The 18,854-nt window shown below is 40.3% G+C and overlaps 2 protein-coding genes and 1 long non-coding RNA gene across 3 annotated transcripts; 2 read left to right on the forward strand and 1 right to left on the reverse strand.

Moving 5' to 3' along the window:
• Positions 1-3,580: 3,580 nt before the first annotated feature.
• On the reverse strand, positions 3,581-9,102 carry LOC131784442 (collagen alpha-1(XIV) chain). Its single transcript, XM_059101246.2, has 3 exons — positions 8,519-9,102; positions 6,155-6,426; positions 3,581-5,467 (listed from the first exon to the last, which is right to left on the reverse strand). Exons 1-3 carry the CDS (start codon positions 8,610-8,612, stop codon positions 5,069-5,071), a joined length of 765 nt encoding a protein of 254 aa, XP_058957229.1. The 5' UTR covers positions 8,613-9,102; the 3' UTR covers positions 3,581-5,068.
• A 5,578-nt stretch (positions 9,103-14,680) lies between these two features.
• Positions 14,681-17,324, forward strand: LOC136277256 (zinc finger protein 862-like). The gene has a single exon (XM_066159019.1). It carries the CDS (start codon positions 14,681-14,683, stop codon positions 16,937-16,939), a length of 2,259 nt encoding a protein of 752 aa, XP_066015116.1. The 3' UTR covers positions 16,940-17,324.
• A 1,078-nt stretch (positions 17,325-18,402) lies between these two features.
• On the forward strand, positions 18,403-18,697 carry LOC131773881 (uncharacterized). Its single transcript, XR_009339368.2, has 2 exons — positions 18,403-18,542; positions 18,625-18,697. It is a non-coding gene; the product is annotated as an uncharacterized lncRNA (long non-coding RNA).
• The last annotated feature ends 157 nt before the right edge of the window (positions 18,698-18,854 follow it).

Consider the following 18,854-nt stretch of genomic DNA (forward strand, 5'->3'; position numbering starts at 1 on the left):
AAAGGAACGCAGAGAGTATCAGTTACTTAACACTGCTTTTAAAGCCTTGCGCTATAATGACTGACCGTCCTATCTTAAGCCCCACATTCATAATCCAACACGGACACTGAGATCTTCGAAAGAAACGACGTTAAAAGCACCCCTTGCGTCGGGTACTTTCCAGGACAGCGCCTCTAGTGTTTTTAATTTATTTCCCTCTGCTGCAAGGAACTCTGTAGCTTTTAGTTATTTTAAAACTGAAGTAAGGAAGTATCTTGCAAATAGGGTAAATGCACGTTTGATTTCTTGATTTGTATATACTCTAGATTACTTTATTTATTTGTTCATTTTAAATAATCCAACTGGTAACGACAGTACCTGTATAGTTGACAAGTTTGACTTTTGCTATGTTGACCATTTTAACTCTCTCCTGTCTGTTTAATGACGATTTCCTTGTAGATTTTCTATGTAGGAAAGTGTTTTCTAGGGAAACTATGAAAGAAATCAGGCAACGGTTGAAGCTAAAAAGTAGCTGTTTGTACTTGATGAAGTTAATGCCGTTGCCAATCCTCGTTTAAAAGGAGCTTTTCCCTCTAGCTGCATTTCGTATCTAATAGTAAATTCAAAACTGACGAGAACAGAGACGGAAAGATGATTTAATGGTTTCCCGCGAAACACTTTTTTGCCGAGAGTCATCAGAAATCCACTGGGCAACCCTGTGATACGGAGTTTCCCTAATGGTCGCGGGTCGCGGGTCGCGGGTCGCGGGTTTCAAGTCGCGTGTCGCGGGTTTAAAAAAAGTCGCGGGTTTCAAGTCGCGTGTCGCGGGTTTTAAAAAAGTCGCGGGTTTTGAAAAAGTCGCGGGTTTTGAAAAAGTCGTGGGTTTTGAAAAAGTCGCGAGTTTTCAGAAGATTGCATTATAGGAATATAACGAAGAACAAAATCTACGCGTTAATGCGAATTTTCGCAAAGTTAAGTTTACATTTATTTATTTAATTAACGCGAATTTGCGTGTGTTTATAACAACTATTTCGTAGTGAATTTCAAGCCTGTGCGTTAAAATTTCACAAAATAAAACAGCCACGTTCAGCACCGTTAAATTTACGAATCTAAAGATGTTTTCAATCAACTGAATGACAATATGTCAACTGACTCTGACGGCGAGGTAGATTTTCTCGAAATAAAGGCATCTTTAAATAACGATGCTGTAAAAAAGCATGATTTAAATTGATGATGATGCAAAGAAAGGTCCATAAAATTAAAGCGAATGTTTGAAATTAGTGTTAATAAAATGCATCGTTTGACTGGTTGCCCTGATCGTATCGGAATTTACCTTTCCATTTCCATAAACTGGTTAGTACACACGTGGCACTGAGGAACGGAATGCAAAGACCATTCCGACCGATTGGCCTGGTTTCATCGGAAAATGTTCAATTTTGCTATAGCTTATCTTGGTTAGTCCCACTGATCAGACTGTAAAAATGGAATGCACCTTCGGTTTTCCCGCCTTTTGATCTGAAAAGCAAGAGCCCGGATGATAGTGTGCGACGGTGCATTGTAAAATTACGCATTCTAGAATGGAGAGTCAGCAAGGAATGTTTAAGCTTCGTCAGCGACTAAAGAAATGGGGTTTTTTATTTCCTTCGATCCGAGAGGTGATGGCGATTGTTTTTATACGGCGGTAGCCCACCAACTGAGCCTGGAGAGAGAACAAGTCAAGAAGCTCGTTTTCCAGCACCTCGAGAACCATCAAATTGATGTAAGTAAGCTTACGTAAAGCTTATATATATGAGCAACGCTAGCTTCTTAGGGGTTCTCAAAAGTTCCCAAACGCGTTCTACGCTCACATCTGGACAAGAACCGAACGAGCAAACGAGGCAACCATGTGAGCGCCAAGACAGCAGGTTGCATTTATGATAGCATTAATTACTAAACTTTTAAAAAATTTTGTGGGCTACAATGACAGCGGTGGTGTACGAATTTGAAGAGAATTTTTTAGACGGTTCAAAACTTAGCTTTGATTTCAGTTGAGAAAATTATATTGCTATGTTTACAAAAAAACACAAATATATACGAGCTTAAACAAATTGTAATTGTGTGAAAAAACCTTAATTGAAAGCAACAACAAGAGCAATGTACGGTGCATTGAAAATTTATTTTATTATTTATCACTTCTCAATAGGCAGCAGCATTTGAAAGCGGAAATAAACTTTATAATTATTTTACGAAACTTAGATCAACCAACATGCATGATCTAGGGCAGCCTTTTTGCAGCCTTTTGTAATTGATGTTCTTTTTCTCATATGATGAATGTAATCTGGCAGGAAAATGGACTGGACAGATTCGATTTCTTGTGTGAGGTCGACTTCCAGGACACAGTGAAGCCGAAAACCTGGCTGGAAGCACTGGAAAAGCTTAAGAAGAATTATGTGACTGACATGGTGATTTCTGCCTTGGCTAACGTACTTAACTTCAAGATAGTTATTGTGACAGTACATGGGGTAAGTTGTTGTCATTATTGCATAGTGCTTTCACAAATTTATAACATTTTATGCCAAATATGAGAAAACTTGTTGTGTTTTGGTAAAGAAATATACAGGTAAATGTGGGTCTACAAAACTTGTCACATTTATTTGAGTTTCAAAAAAAAAAGATGACATTTCCAGTGCAAAATTCGACTCTGCTCAAAATGCAACAACATCACCCTACAGGAAAGTTTTGATAATAGTTGGTTGATTTCCTGTATTGTTTGTTTTTATTACTATTTTGTTGTTAACTAGGTTTTTTTTTTATTTCCAATGCTTTTCCAGTGCTTTGACTTTCTTTTATAGGCATGCTATAAAAAAACTGCGACTTTTTTCAAAACCTGCGACTTTTTCAAAACCCGTGACTTTTTTCAAAACCCGCTACTTTTTTAAAACCCGCGACACGCGACCCGCGACCATTAGGGAAACTCTGTGATACGATATGCTGTCTACGTGCTTCTGCATTACTAAGCGTGTTGTTTAGCGTAAAAGTCTCACGATCGTCTTAAAATTTGATCAGCAAAAGCTATCCACCAAAAAGAAAAAAACGTTATTACTTTGGATTTCCGTTTCGTAAACAATCTCCCACAGTGACCTACGTAAAGCGTACTGATGCAATTGCGACACAAAGGTATGACGGTAATAATTTCTGACCAAGACCTATTCTATCTTTAAGCCACCTGCTATGAAACCAGGAACGACAAAACCTTTGGTTTCCTTTCGTTAGAAAAATGGTTTCTTCGTACTTTCCTTTAAAGATCATTTGGTGGTTCTTGGGGTAGGAATTAAATTTTTTTAAAATCTCGGTGTGAAAGAGGAATAATGTACTAATTAACTTTGCGAAGCCATTGTCAGGAAAGAAGAGGTTTCTCAGTTTTTAAAGTAAATCCTAGGAGTAAAGGAAAAAAGCAGGCTTGGTGTGGAGAGGCTTAGTCAGATATTTTAAGTTGCATCTCGGGTGTACACTAAAGGAGGTAAGTCTACTCGCAAGGTCAGTTTAAAAGTAATCAATAAAAATTTTATACTTGAACCTTATTCAGTTGAAAGCGTTTTCCAAATTTCAAATTTTTTGCGGCAAAATATGGTATGGTTACTTGTTTTGGCATGTGAAAACGTTTAATATAACTAATAGTGCCTCCGCTTTCAGTTGAAAGCGTCTTCCACATTTCAAATTTTTTTGCGGCAAAATATGGTATGGTTACTTGTCTTGGCATGTGAAAACGTTTAATATAACTAATAGTGCCTCTTTTCCCCTAGCGTCTTGCTTATAATGTCAACAATGTCTAAAAAAGAGAAATAATTTCAGTATAAACATTCGTCTCAAGATGTAGTAACTTCGGGTTTGGATTGTGATCCACCGAAGTGACCACGTCGTGAGACATACGATTATATTTCCCTTGTGAAAGTGTTATTTACCACGATAACTCACCAAAGCCTTTTTTACGATGTCATTTCTGAAAAGGATCACAATCCTTTTACAACTTTTGCGATACACCCGGGAGTTTAAAAGTACCAAAATCATTTTCGTCTAGTGAATTAGTAGTAAAAAAACTGATAAAAATAACCTTAAAAACAACATGCTATTTTGAAGATCCCTGCAAAATAAGAAGATCTGAATTGTGCAGGCTATCCTTAATAGGTAAGTTTAAATTGAACAAAGCATTATCTTCCTTCCTTTCAACTGATAGCATCTATACTGAAAGAGTTAAGCCAGGGATTTTGGAAGGCTCTCACATGAGTCATTAGACACATCATATGATTTTTTCCTCCGACGGGTAATGCTCCCATGGATCTAATTAAAACGTGTTGCAAACATTTCCATGCAATATTGAAAGTTGACAACTGGTATTAACCATCTGAACTTATTTAACAAATAGAAACTTAAATCATCATTTATCTGCCCATCGACAGGTGATACTAAATTTTGGGTTGTTTCTTTCCGGCTTTGACATATGATCTTACAAGCGCAAAACAAACTTGTTGAAATTCAAGTACCTGAAGGTGAACATGCATCTTTTGCACCAATTCCGATTCCATCAAGCATACATTTCTGGACTATATCGTAACTTCAAAATTTTTCACGGAGGCCTTAGAGTCGTTCAACAAAGCAAACAGCAGTAAGGCCTCCTCCCTCCCCCCAGGAAAAGCCTGCAAGTTGATAAATTGTCGTTCCATAGTTATGAAAATTTTGACCTCATGCTGTTTGGGTGGTGTATGATATAGTCTGAAAACTAGTTATGCTAAGCATAGTGGTCAATAATTAGTAATTATTCTGCATTAGAGGTCTTAGAAGAAAAACCTACATTAAGAGCCACTAGCTAAACCTATTTGTAATGAACTGTAGTCTAGGCGAAAATATTTGGACTTTCCACTGTCCAGTGGTAGAAAGGTCTAAAAATCCAAATGGTGCCGGTCGCAAACAGTGGCTTGTGAAGAAGATTCATCAAAAGGCGATCATTAAACGAGAATAGCGCGTACCAATGCATTGTTCTGTCTTTACAGTCGTAAAGAATATGGATAAGAATGATTCGACTGTTCAAACAAGTCGTCGAATACTGTGGAACCTAGTAATCATCTTGGTAAACGATATGGATAGGGATCTCATCCACTAAACTCTTAAATGCCGTCATATTGGCCACACGATAGAAATGCACATCGGTAGAACTTGGAATTAAAAGCAGTTCTTCAATTCTGGGAATCCTATTGCCGACAGCAACAACAAACACTTCAGCTCCCAGGTTTTTTATTTGCATCGCTACCCAAATCAGCCTCTGAAGTTTGATCGTCTCAGTAAGAGTGCGCTCACACGGCCCTGTAGTCACAAGTAGCACTTTTTTACGACTGCCGTCACGCACCCCTGAATTGTGGTTAAGTAAAAGCATATTTTGTGCGGCTTGTAATGCATCAAAGGTGTTTCTCTTCCCTCCTTGATATCCTACTTTACCGAAGCTCTCAATGGCTACCTGGTGAGAGAAAAAAACGGATAAAAGAAAGAAAAACACAGGGATCAAAAAAAGACATCTTGAGAGCAAAATTAATACAACGGTTCGACATAATTACGATTGCGTTCATTGAGAGGAAAGTCAATGCCTAGAAATTTGGTGAATTAGGAAAAGAAATAGTGACTTAAAAAGCTCGATTCTCATTGAAGCTGAAACTTCGCTGTATCATATCAGTTACACATTTTACACTGAATCATGTCGTTCATATTTATCATTATTCGCACATTTTACTCTGAACGTTCGTATTGGAAATGGCATAATGAAACCGATTTTCGAAGCGATCTCAATAATGCCAGAAAAATACGGCAAGGGTGTAAAAAATAAACTTCTGGGAAATTGTATTCAAAAGCGCCCCTTTTACTTCTTATATTATGAGGTGGTTTGGACGGAACTCGATTTGTAATACTGCACACTTTGCCTGAAATATAAAAGCTATATCTTGAAACCTCTTGAATTATCCTACAAGTTTTAGGTCACAATCGCGCCCGCGTCCACTCAATGAAGACGTCCGCGAAATGCCGATTTAATCAAATCTACTGTAAATACGGTAAGACGAAACACCGTGTCGCACATTGCAGAGAACGGCATAGAACAGGCACGCAGAGTAAAGTAGGGATCGATTATTGTTTTATAAAACTCAAGTCTTACCCTGGCAAAATGAAAATTGAAGCTGATGGTAGCATTGGTCCCAAATATTATTGATGCAAATTGTGTGTCAGGATCGAACCTCGTCACCAAATTTTGTGCTGTTATAACACTGAGATTAAAGTTTTCCTCAGAGAGAAACTTGGATGAGTCGAGAATGAAAATGATGTCGTGATATGGAATGAATCTCTTTCCCCTTGTGTGGTCTCGACGATCTAGAAAATATTTCATGAGGTATTCCTTGATTTCCTGTAACGGTGGAGTCTTCTGAAAACCTGGAAAACGAGGAAGTAATTCTTATATGTAATGACATCTCTGAATACGATTAGGAGAGCCGGTGATATGTGCTAAGCCAGGTTTTGTAAACTCTGTTAGCAATGCGTGTAAGTCACGAAGATGGCATATAATGGCACTCATTGTTACGTCACATTCAAAGTGGCTAAATCACGCTGCGAATATGCGCACCTATTTCTATCAGTTTCTTTTAGTTTTATTCATGGACATGCGACGCATAGGGAAGAGTTATGTGAGGATTTGACATGAAAATTTCACAGCGTTTGCCTCGCCTTAGGAGTGTGGGGGTTACATAAATCTTATTTAATTATATAGCTGGTCAGTTAATCCAATTTTGCCAGCGCAGCTATTATCCTTTAGTTTCTGAGAACTGTCCAATTAAGGATTAAATTGGATAGTTTCACTAAGGATTTTGAGTTAAAAAATTCACATGCTATCCTATTTAAGAAAAATAGGACAGTTTGCCCAAGCCAATCAACTCCAAGCAAAAACATGCGATGGAAATTAGCCAATCAGTACAAAGCATAGCGTCAGCTCTGTAGACTTGTTGTGTTGTTGTTTGCTTCAGCTGCTCTCTCAGATAAGACTAATGTACGACCAAGAACTGTTAAGAACGTCGTCTCCCGTGAGGCTCTGCTGAATATGATTTGGTTCAACAACAAGAACCACGCGTGTTAGGAGCACCAAGATATGTGTTGGGGTGGCGTGCAACTACGCTAAAAAACAAATGAAGAGGAATTTTTAGAGTATCCGAAGAGAAAAACTCGAACTGGCGAGAATCTCCGATTTGTTAGACGAATAGAACTGAAAATGTTCCTTGAACCGAATGTGAAAAACCATAGCGGTCGCAAACCATGATTCAGGCTTTCACAAACAACGATATCACAGCGAAAAGCTCAATTTCTCTATCAGGACCCAAAAACCTTCGAAGTGTAGAAAATTAATCCGTTGTTCCTGAACAACAGCAAGTAAAAATGTCTCAAACTTTGGGTGAATGAGCACAGGGAGAACGCTTGATGTAGAGAAATCGAATTTATCTCAAGATTTTGAATGTTCTTCGACCACAGTTCCAGTAAACTAGTGCGGCCGCATATTATCAACACGGCCAGCAAGCAATGTCGCTCTTTACCGGTGCTGTCATGCCCCATGGTTAGCGGGCGCGTATAATTTTTATCAATGAGTTGTGAATAATCGCAAAAGAACGAGATGTTGAATTGGCCACCAGTAAAGAACCGCTGAGTGTCGATAAATAGATTTTAGCACTTCATTATTATAATCAATATCATTAGTATTGTTATCATCATCATCATCATCATCATCATTATTATTATCATTATTATTATTATTACAATTATATATGTGTTGGTTGCATACTTTGAAATCTCATAGATCTCATCCCTACGTGGTAGTATATATCATCGTAGGTCTAACCGAGGGGGATTCACATAAATAAGGCAAGGGACAAAAATTAAGTTTTTCAAACGGTACCAATAAAAAAAATGTATCAATGCCATACGGCAAGACGAATGATAACGTTTGTTTTTTGTGTGTAAACTCATCGATATCTATCAGAGCTGGTAGATGGTACGGGTGGTATAAGCGAGAACAAAGCGTAGTCTCCTTCGCAGCCGTTGTTTAGTCTCGTCACACATCGCACTTTCTACCCTTGACCTCGGCTATGCATGGTAAAACCCATGCGAAAGGAACATGACCCTGATTGCAATTTATCCAAAAGCGCCGTGTACCAGCAAAAGAACATATTCGAAATTCCAGCAATGTACCTTTGAGTGAACAAGATACGGAGGGGAATTTTATATCGCTAAATCATAATAAATACGTTTCACTTTTGTTGAGAAATTCGGTGTAAAGTAACTTACAGTCTCATCTCTGACATACCTCCCCGCAATGTTACGAGGAATAAGTCTATTTTGAAATAAAACGGAAGACCGTTGTAAGTCGACCTGGTTAGCAGAAATTCATGATCATCTTGACGTGTCTATTCTTACTATTTGCATGAGCAGTTGATCTACTCTGACTGCTTGACGATATCCCTGCATGTTTAAGTGAACTTACTTTCATAGACATCTTCCTTCGTCTGCCAAATATTTCCTTCGCTAGTCAGCCCTATGGTGATAATCAACAGTACCCTCCACGTTAAGTTTGACATCGTCTAAATTCGAAATCTTTCACCTCTGTACTTCAATTTTCACAGTTCACAAGTCGTGTGTAATATCTACACAGTTGTCCATCTGTTTATTTTTTGAAAAAGTGGCGTGACATTCAGAAACGATACGATGGACAGCAACTGATTGAGTAATATCATTCCACAATTTCCGTTAAATAGTTAAAACATCAGAGGGTTCGAATAACCACAGTGTTATTTTTAGTCTCTGGTATGTCGCAGGTGTAGTCTCCTTTGCAGCCGTTCCCTCGGATGTCACATAACGCTTTAAACGATCGTCAAGGACACTATGTGGTGGGCTAAATCAGTGTATATACATGTCCAATACTTAGCAATTATTCACCGAAGTGGAGGTGAAGAGTGGTGATATTTACAAAGCCGCAAAACGGTAAGGTAAATATCCATCAACCTCAATGACACTAAGATGAATAATTAGGCGGGTTCATACTTGGCATTTCAAGTGCACTTGAGGAGGGGGACATGGGGGGTTCTGAATACCGCAACACAGCAAACAAAATAGAACAAACACTGCATCACCGCAAGAAATATTATCAACACACCGACACCGCAAAATTTACCTTGTCTAAATGTTTTTTTTTTAACGTCAATACCATTACTTCTACTTTTCAAACACAAGAAACACAACACAAGACATTCCTATCGCATTCTCCGTCATTATAAATACATGACAGCTAAGATGAGCCAAAGAAGTTACTGCTGCTAAGCGGTGATACGACAGTGTTTCCCTAAGCTCAGTCTTGCGTCCTCTGAAGTTAGAATATATTCCCACAAATAATGAAGTTCGCAGTTTGTTCCTCTCATCTCGCGACTTTCTTCGTCTAGTTTTTTGCTTCAAGTCCATTTTCTATTTCACAAAAAAAGGTTATACAGTTAGTCATCGTGGTGACTAACACTAGCAGTTTATCGTTTGTCTATCGATGTGGTCGACGATGATTCCGACTGGTTGTGCTTCATGTTACAAAGAACCGGGTGGTTCGCTGTCATTCATTGGTTTAACAACAGCTGTGATTGGCATATAAAGTCAGGGAGAGTGCCATGTTTTGTCACGGTCGTCTTCTGGCGCACTGTCCGCTGTCGCAATGCTGCTCCATACGCCGAAGCCCAACTCCGCATAATATCGAAATTTGCTTTAGACATATCGGCGATGGGAAGTGGCTTTATCAAAGGGACTTTACAAAATGGTATTGTCTCCTCTGGTTTAGGGTACTATGACTTCCTCTTGTATGATAAAACGCGGCCCATTGTGTCACCCTTTTGACTGATTCTTTCATGGTAAGTTCAAAGGATTTAGCATACTACATCATGGACATGTTCACTTGTTTGATATGAACAGAGGAATGGCAATTCTCTACGTCCAGTTTCATACAACTCAAGAGATTAGTTGAACTTTGATTGAATGGTTGCAAATTACTGTACAATCTCTGCAGCCCCCATTCAAGAAGTGCAACTGAGGCCACGGTCCTTGCGGAAACATGACCCTGAGGTCCATTAATAGCGCTTGTAATGCCAGTACTCATTCGGATCTCGTTGGTTTTCCTCTCTAGAAGCTCTTTACACTGGCGGACAAGGGAGAGCGTTTCATCGGGAGACTTAATCCTGTTCCTTTACAATGGATGGAAAAGGCGTCAAAAAGCTGACCAACAGAGTTGAGAAATTTGACGCATTCGACCATTTTAGTGCAGGTCTTGATGGAATTTGTCTGGGCATCACAGGCGTAAATGACGCTTTCAGACTCCGTGCAGATGCCCATCGGTTGTCGAAACTGGCAATCCTGTACTTTCCCATCCACAGTACCTTCCTTTCTTTCGCAGCAGGCAAAAACTTCGACCTCTCCATTATTCTTGATCGTACACAGAGCTGCCCGGTTTTGGTTACCAGAGAGGATTAATTTGTGAGCCAAAACTTGTCAACATGCATGGCTCATCTTTCAGTTGAACTTCTTCCAGAGAAATTTTCCTCACAATGTGACAGGAAAATGCATCCCACATGCAGACGCATGCTGTAGATCTTTTTCCATGAATACCCATACTACTTGATTTCTTGCATGTTTACCCCTCTCAGCCCGATGCCATCCTTTTCCACTTGAAAAGAGACAATCACTCGAGACAATCGCAGCATATATCAGTTCATCGTCGGTGCACAGCGTACTTTCAAAGGATGGCTGTCTTTCAAACTTCGGAAATGGATTTTATCAGCCTTTATGTTATCCAGGATAAATCTGGATTTGAGGGATGAAGGGTAGATCTGTAGCCTCTCCTTTATTTCTCTAACAGTCCCCACGGATGGCAGGTAGAGTCGCTTAGCAAGGTTGATGAAATCACCCTTTTTTCTTGGTTGGGACAAGATGTTGATTGCTCTGTCTGCAAACGGAATTGCTTTGACAGTCAAAAGTTAGGAAGATGATATGATGGATATCCCTTGCTTGGAGATTTTGTCTGGTTGCTGACATTTTGTCAACAGGGCTATGCGAGCGAGCTTTGTAAAGTGTAGACAAAACACTCTTCACATCATAGGACAGAAATGCTATCCATCCTTAGACGGAATGGCGATGCTAATTGGTGACGGAAACATACCAAGCTGGTTGTCAGGAGAATATCTGTCTAGTTCTGGGATGATTGTATGACAGACGTAACCAGAAGAACTGGAAGATAGGTCTTTTCTGTCTTTGTTCTGCACACGATCGTTTTTTGGGATAAATCAGATGATATTTATTAAAGATGAACTCGGTTGTAATGCCATTATTGTAAACACTTAACACTGTCGAACAAAATAAGCGGCTTATTTTGTTCGACAGTGTTAAGTGTTTACAATAATTAACCACGGGTTGTCAAAATCTAGTTAAAGGATAAACTGCAACACTGGAAATGGTTTATTTCACCGACCACCGTCGGTTTGAAATTACAAACATCGTAAACCGTAAGCTTTGAGATCACCGCAACACCGCAACACCGCAATACCAGTTGTTCTCTACCACAATACCGCATCGAAAAAAGAGTCAACACCGCAACACCGCAAACCCCCATGTCCCCCTCTCTACGGGACGACCTTCTTGAAGCAGAACAGCACCAATTCCATGTTTGCTACTCTCCACTTGAATCACAACTTCTTTTGAAACATCAATGTGGGCCGGGGTTTTCACATTCCGTGGACCACACAAATGGAGTGTCCTTCCTAGTTAGAGCACGGATTGGTTCAAGTGTCCCGGCAAGGTCAGGTATGAACCTCCACATGTACTGTACCATGCCACAAAAACGTTTCACACTCGCTACATCGGTAGGTGCAGGCATGTTGCGGATAGCTTTTACTTTGGCCTAGTCAATTTTCACATAATGCTTTGTGATTCTGTGACCATGGAAAATAATCTCAGTTAAACCAGTCTGCTGTTTGTCCTCGTTCAGGACAATGTTCTTCTCAGCACACCTTTTCAAGGTGTTCGTCAGTTTCCGTTGGCTGTCAATTTAAGCTTCCTCCACTGTCTTGCCACACCCAGCTATAACTACATCGTCATCAACACTGAAAACACCCTCTAGACCTCCCAAAGCTTTATCAAGCTTGCGCTGGAAGATCTCGCTTGACACCTCGAGTCCAAAAGAGAGCCTCTTCCGGCATAGGGTAAAATATGGACTGGACTATTTTTTGGACCATTTTGAAGGGGGGAGCACACCATTAGTACTAAGGGAGGGGTGGGATGAAGTCTATCAGTACTAAGGGAGGGGTGGAAGGTGGAGTGTTATTAATCAGGGAGGGGTGTGAGACGTATTATTACTACGCAGGGAGGGGTGGGAGGTGGTTGTAATAGGAAACACTTCTGGTTAATGGAGGTTTTACTCGATCGTACAAACAATTTTAATTGGTTTTTCGACTGAATTTTTGTATGTCAAAATTTTAGCGCTGTGCTGCGGCGTTTCTTCATTTTTTTGTCATGCGAAAGCGAAACTGCCACGTAAACACTGGACTTTAATTTGTATTGAAAATATAGCGTTTACGATCCTCCACTGTTGAGTTATGCGTGCACCTTTTGAGTCAACTTGTGCACCATCAGTTGTTTCAAGTTTCCCTTTGTATATACAGTATGTAATTACTAACTTTAACTATCTTCCTTTTGTCATTGATCTTATAAACGAGATCACGGAATTTCCGGTCTTAACTTAGCAGCATTTAGAATATTCAAAAGCGCTATCGTAATTTTAAAGTTTATACCTTTACTATATAAAATCATTAGCGAACGATTTCGAAGAGGAATCCATGTTCTCGAATCGACCAAAAACACTGCTGTACTCTCAAAATGGGAAAGCGCAAATATCGATTTCATCTGTTTCGCAAACGAAGAAGTTAACAGTGTTTTCAAAAGTAACCGGCGCCCGACGCAAGTCACCGGCTACTTCGAGCGTTAGCGCCGGGTACTTTTGGAAGTCAAAATTAAAAAAAAAAATTAAAAAAACATAAAGTTCCGATTCCTATGGGTTAAAGTTAAGGATAACATATTTTGTTCTTGCCCACTAATCGCGTTCCAGCATCAGAAATCGTAACTCTTTTATTCAACAGCATTCAACTTGGACTGGAAACCATTTGCGTTTTCCCACGAAAGACCGACATTTGATCCTGCTATTTCGTGACTAGTTTTTTCTTGCGTAAGCGAATTATGAAATCGTCTTCTTCTCCACATCGCGTGTTTGAATCTGTTTGTGAATTCGTGAGAGCTTTGTACTTGGCGCTTTCTTTAAGAAAACGGTCCCAGTCACCGGATGAAAAGGCAGAAATCACAGCCGCTTCTAACCCAGTTTGGGTTCAAACAGCAAAGAAAGGAGATTGCAGGTATGAAACACTTTTTAAAATGAAAATGTTCGCCGGGTTCCTGTTTACAATCCCCCAGTCCATCAGAAAATAAGTATTGGTGCATGTTATGAATGAAACATTGCTTGAAAACAATATTGTATCGCTTAGGTTGAATTATTTATTGTCAACAAGGCGATTTATAAGGGATGCTTTTATTTATTCAACGCTTGGTTTCGTGAGGCGCCGTTTCGAGAATGAACTGGCAGACTCTGGCGATTAAATAAATTTTATGCCGACACAAATTTGGTCACATTTAACTTTTTATATAAGCCAGGCATTTTTAAGATTTTTGTGAGACTTAAAGTTTCATTTCAAGTCTTCATAATCAGTAAAGCGGGTGAAACTGAATGTTTTACAGTTCTTTATGGAAAATTAATTTTATACGAAGCCGACACAGCCAGACTAGTCGCGACATAAGTCGCGCCACATGTTACGGCTCGCTTAACATATATGAGTTTTACTGAAATTGATTGTTTAGCAAAGCATTGTTCTTCTGATAACTAAAAAAAACAGTTAAAACAGTTGTGCCCGCGGAATAAAATTGATTTATCTAATCGATTGAAATTTTGGCTAACAATGCATTATTTATGGAGCTTGTATGTCGCGCTAAAAAATAAAATTTAATCTCCGCCTTTAACTCAAATTTTGTATACGTGAGGTCATATACGTGAGCGCGAAATAACTATGCTTGGTTTATTTAACGCGTTGGTCATGGGGGATAAATGGTACACATTGTCAACATCGATACATATTCTCACTGCTTTCGTTAGATGCACCAGACACGGAAGGGTCTTCTGCAACGCCTAGTACGTCCTTAAACTTCGAAGATGCCGAAAGTTTGCCCGTCAATGTGTTACGCGACTGCCAAGAAATCTCTGTGACCGCAGCCCCTACCAACCACGCTGAAGGTAAACGAACTTTTTATTACAATTCGTGATATTTCTTTCTTTTTTTGAGAGTAGCCTTCTCTAGTTGGTGGTTTGCATCACACACTGAAGAAAAAAGGTAAAGAATCTTACATGTATTTTCCTCCCACAGATACTGTGTGTATACAGTCAGAGAGTGATATCACGAACAGTTTCACTGAAGAACAGCAGACGAAGAAAATTCATCACTACATTCTCTGCAAAAAGCGTGACTGCTTGGGTGTGTCTCAAGAAGAAAGAGCACGCATCAAAACAACCAAAAAGAAGCAGATGTTTAATCACAGCCTTATCTTTAATAAGGATTTGGCCTATAGCCCTAAAGTACAGATGTGGTGGCTCGTTTACATCGAAGGAGAAGGTCAATACTGTCTGATCTGCAAGAAGTTTGATTCCAAGAATCCCCAAAACAAAAAGGAATTTTTTTCTGCAGAACCAAGCACAAGGTTAAAGAAAGATTGCCTCGAGGAGCACATTGCAACAAAGAGACACAAAGATGCAATCACTGCCATTCTTATGAACAGGTTCTCAGTTTTCCAGAAAGAGCTCGATCATAATGCTGAAGTTCAGGTTGATGTGTATGAAAGAGTTTTCTATTGCCTTTACTGGTTGGCAAAGGAGGATATAGCAAATGTCAAGGTTAAGAGTCTGTTAAAGTTGGTTGCGAAGCTGGGGTGTGATATGAGTGGCTTTAATCACACATCAGTAGGTTCCTTTCGCAACATGTTGCTTCTTCTTGGTGAAATGATTCAAAATGAAGTCATTTCTGCTGTAACTGGGCCATTTGGGGTGATGGTTGATGACATGACTGACATTGCAAATTTGGAGCAAATGATTGGTTTCATCCAGTATTATAACAGGGGTAGCGAAAAGGTTGAGGTGAAATTTTTGTGTTTGGAAAATGTTCTCGCCAGCTCTGACGCAGCAGATTCTTTAACCATCACAAGCATCCTTCTGGAAGTCATTGAGAAACACAGTCTCAATTTTGACTGGTTTAAAAGCTTTGTGTCAGATGGAGCAAGTGTCATGGTGGGAGAAAGGTCAGGTGTAGCTACCAGGCTGAAAGCAGATGAAAGAATCCAGTCGTTAATATCTGTCCACTGTGTTTGTCACAAACTAGCGCTGGCGTGTACCGACACTTTAAACGATCTTGCCACAATAAAGAAGATGCAGAACACACTAAACACCCTTTGGCAACTCCTTGACAACTCGAACAAGAAGACAGCCATTTTCCTGAAAGTTCAACTTGAGGTGAGTGAAATAACTCTCTCAAACAAGAATTCGCAGAAGAAGATAGCTAAGAAGCTGAAGAAGGCCTGTCAGACACGATGGCTGTCATTTAACGCTGCCGTTCAATCCGCTTGGGAGAGCTTCTCTGCCATCATCCAGTTCCTTATCAGGATGAAAGATGAGGACCCCACATGCCAGGGCCTGTTAGTTCAAATGAACAACGTCCGCTTCCTGGCTTGCTTGTATGTTTTAAAGCATGTGCTTCCTGTTCTTGACAACCTGTCAAAATCGTTTCAGCATTCTACTGTCAATTTCAGTCACCTTAAACCAGAAATTGTTCGTGCTAAGGCAGCGCTGGATGAAGTGGCAACCAAAGAAGTCCCCATCAAGCAATTTTGCCAAGATATCAAGGAAGGAAAGATGGTGCTGCTGCAGTTTTCCCCTTCTGAGCATCAGCTTGCATCCATGCGAAATTTGTTGCTCAAGTATGTCTCTGCTTTGAAGGAAAACATCGACCTGAGGTTTCAGAACACCCTCCCTCTTCTGGGAGCGCTCTCCATCTTTGATCCAACTCTTATTCCTGCAAGCTCTTCAGAACTTCCCTCTTACGGAGTAGATTCTATCCAAGTTCTTGCCAAGCACTACTTCCCCGACCAACAAGACCGACTTTTGGCAGAGTGGAATATATTAAAGTACCACATGAAGGAGATGGCCATTCCAGCTGATGTAAAAGAAGGCAAGACTACCATGCCAGCAGAGTGGTGCATGTCCCAGCTAATGAAACAAAGATCTTCTTTCCTTTCTCTTCTCCCTCTCCTCATGCACATTGTAGAAATAGCTCTCACGATGCCCATAAGCAACGCATGGCCTGAAAGGGGAGTCAGTCGAGTTAAGCTTATAAAGTCAAGGCTCAGGAGCAGGCTGACCAATGAGATGCTGGAGGCCCTTGTTAATATCTCTATGAATGGTCCAGAGGCAAATTCTTCAGAATGTGACACCCTGGTGAAGAAGACCACTGAGAAATGGCTCTCTGGAAAACGCTACAATTTGGCCAAAGGGAAGTCAGCCTCAAGAGAAAGCAAGGGCAAAGAACCTGCACCACCAGAATTAACAAGTGTATCAACACAGACGGACCCACAAGTTGAAGATCGTCAGAGTCAAGAAGAACAACAAGCGTTGCAAGAGGAAGAGCAGGCCCTCATTAAACTTGGCTTAGCAAATTTTCAAGATGATCCAAGTTGTGACGACAGTGACAGGGACAGTGCAATGGGGGAAAGTGATTTCAGTGACAGTGACTTTTAACTAAAAAGAATCGAGCCTGAGTGCTTGGATGCCATAACGAAACTGTTCATCTGTATTTTCAATCTGTAGGAAAACTCTGACTGCAAAAATAATTATTTCAAAAGTTGATTCATGTTATAACAGGTCAATGAAGTACTGACAAGGGAAAGAGGTCAATTTTTATTTAGATGTAAATTGTAATATGTAACATGGGACTGGAAGGAAAGCATTGTAATATGTATGAGTAAACATAATTTTCAAGAAACTCTTGATAATGAGTCAGATTTAAGAAAAACTCTAGGTTATAATAAAGTGTACAACGACCTAAAAAATAACTTTTTGGTCCTGAAAATGCACCAGAATGCACCTCAGAGCATGCAGATTTTCAAAATTTTCTGGGGGAGGCCCCCCATACCCCCCCTGCAGGAGGGGGAAACCCCCTCCCGCACCCTCCCCACGGGCGGCTTTGCCGCCCGGCGCCGCTGTCGCGGCGCAGTGGTGCTCCGGCTATTTTAAAATTTCCTCCTGATACTTTTTTTCATTTTGAAAACCCTGAGTTAATCACCGACACCAGAAATCGCGACCAGGTATTCCTCGCGACTCCCCTAGGTTTGTTTTCCAATTTGCCTAGGCCGCTGTCGATCAGTTCTTGCGTTGAAACCTATGAAACCTGCGAAGTGGAACTATGGTGGCTACTGTTGCTTGCCGATAATTTCCGTCGGCAAAACGTAGAAGTCTAGTGTTTCGTGGCAGTTTCGCTTTCGCATGACAAAAAAAAAATGAAGAAACGCCGCAGCACAGCGCTAAAACTTTGAAAAATCATACAAAAACTTAGTCGAAAAACCAATTAAAATTGTTTGTGCGATCGAGTTAAAGCTCCATTAACCAGTGGTGTTTACCATTACAACCACCTCTCACCCCTCCCTGCGTACTATTAGTCCGTCTCAAACCCCTCCCTAAGTAATAACACTCTGCCTCCCACCCCTCCCTCAGTACTGATAGACTTCATCCCACCCCTCCCTCAGTAATAATGGTGTGTTTCCCCCCTCTAAAATGGTCCAAAAAATGGTCCAAAAAATAGTCCAGTCCATATTTTACCCTATGCCGCCTCTTCCACCGGTACTGGCCAAAAGAAGTGATCATTGTGGTGAGTTTGCTGGACTCTTTGTCTAGTTTAACGTGCCAATAAGCTTCTCTCACATCAAGCTTACTGAAAACTTTGGCATCCCTGAGTTTGGGGAGCACATCATCAAGTACCACTAATCTGTAATGTTCACGCTTGAATGCTTCATTTAGTGGTTGCGGGTCGATGTACATGCGTAATTTGCCACTGGGTTCGTGTACAACAACCATTTGGCTAACCCGCTCGGTTGGTTCTGTCATAGGAACAAGCACACCTTTTTCTACTAGTCGATCCAATTCTTCTTTCACAGCATCTTCAATTGCAAGGGGTGTTTTTCCTACATGAAAGTACTTTCTGTTACTGCCGTTATGCGTGATGTCACGCACTCATTAGCTAGATCCCGAGAGGCGCTGCGAGTTAAAAAATACATGTGCTCGATCGAAGTGGAGAATCGTTTCAACGCCCGTTTAACGTCATCGTTTATATTATAAGGACACAAACGTAAGTTTTTTTTGGTTTCGTTTCTTGTTTGTCTAGCCCTTTTCCGTATTTATAGTTGTAAATTTCCTTTGTTTCCTTTTAGTTTTCGAAACCGTACAACGTTCGTTCAAGATTGTAAAGTCCATTTCATAATTACAAGTACGCGTGTTCAAGTTTGTGTTGTCGTACCGTTTTATGCGTGCACATTTCGTTTCGAAAAGTTTAACCCTCATCGCATACTGGTTTATTGGAACTTATCCTACGTTTATTTGCAATGTTGGGCGAACTGTTCGCCACTCATCGCTAATTTGAAGCGACTACCGAAGGATTAAT

This window comes from Pocillopora verrucosa, chromosome 12, assembly GCF_036669915.1.
Source record: "Pocillopora verrucosa isolate sample1 chromosome 12, ASM3666991v2, whole genome shotgun sequence".
In the NCBI taxonomy this organism is placed as follows: Eukaryota; Metazoa; Cnidaria; class Anthozoa; order Scleractinia; family Pocilloporidae; genus Pocillopora; species Pocillopora verrucosa.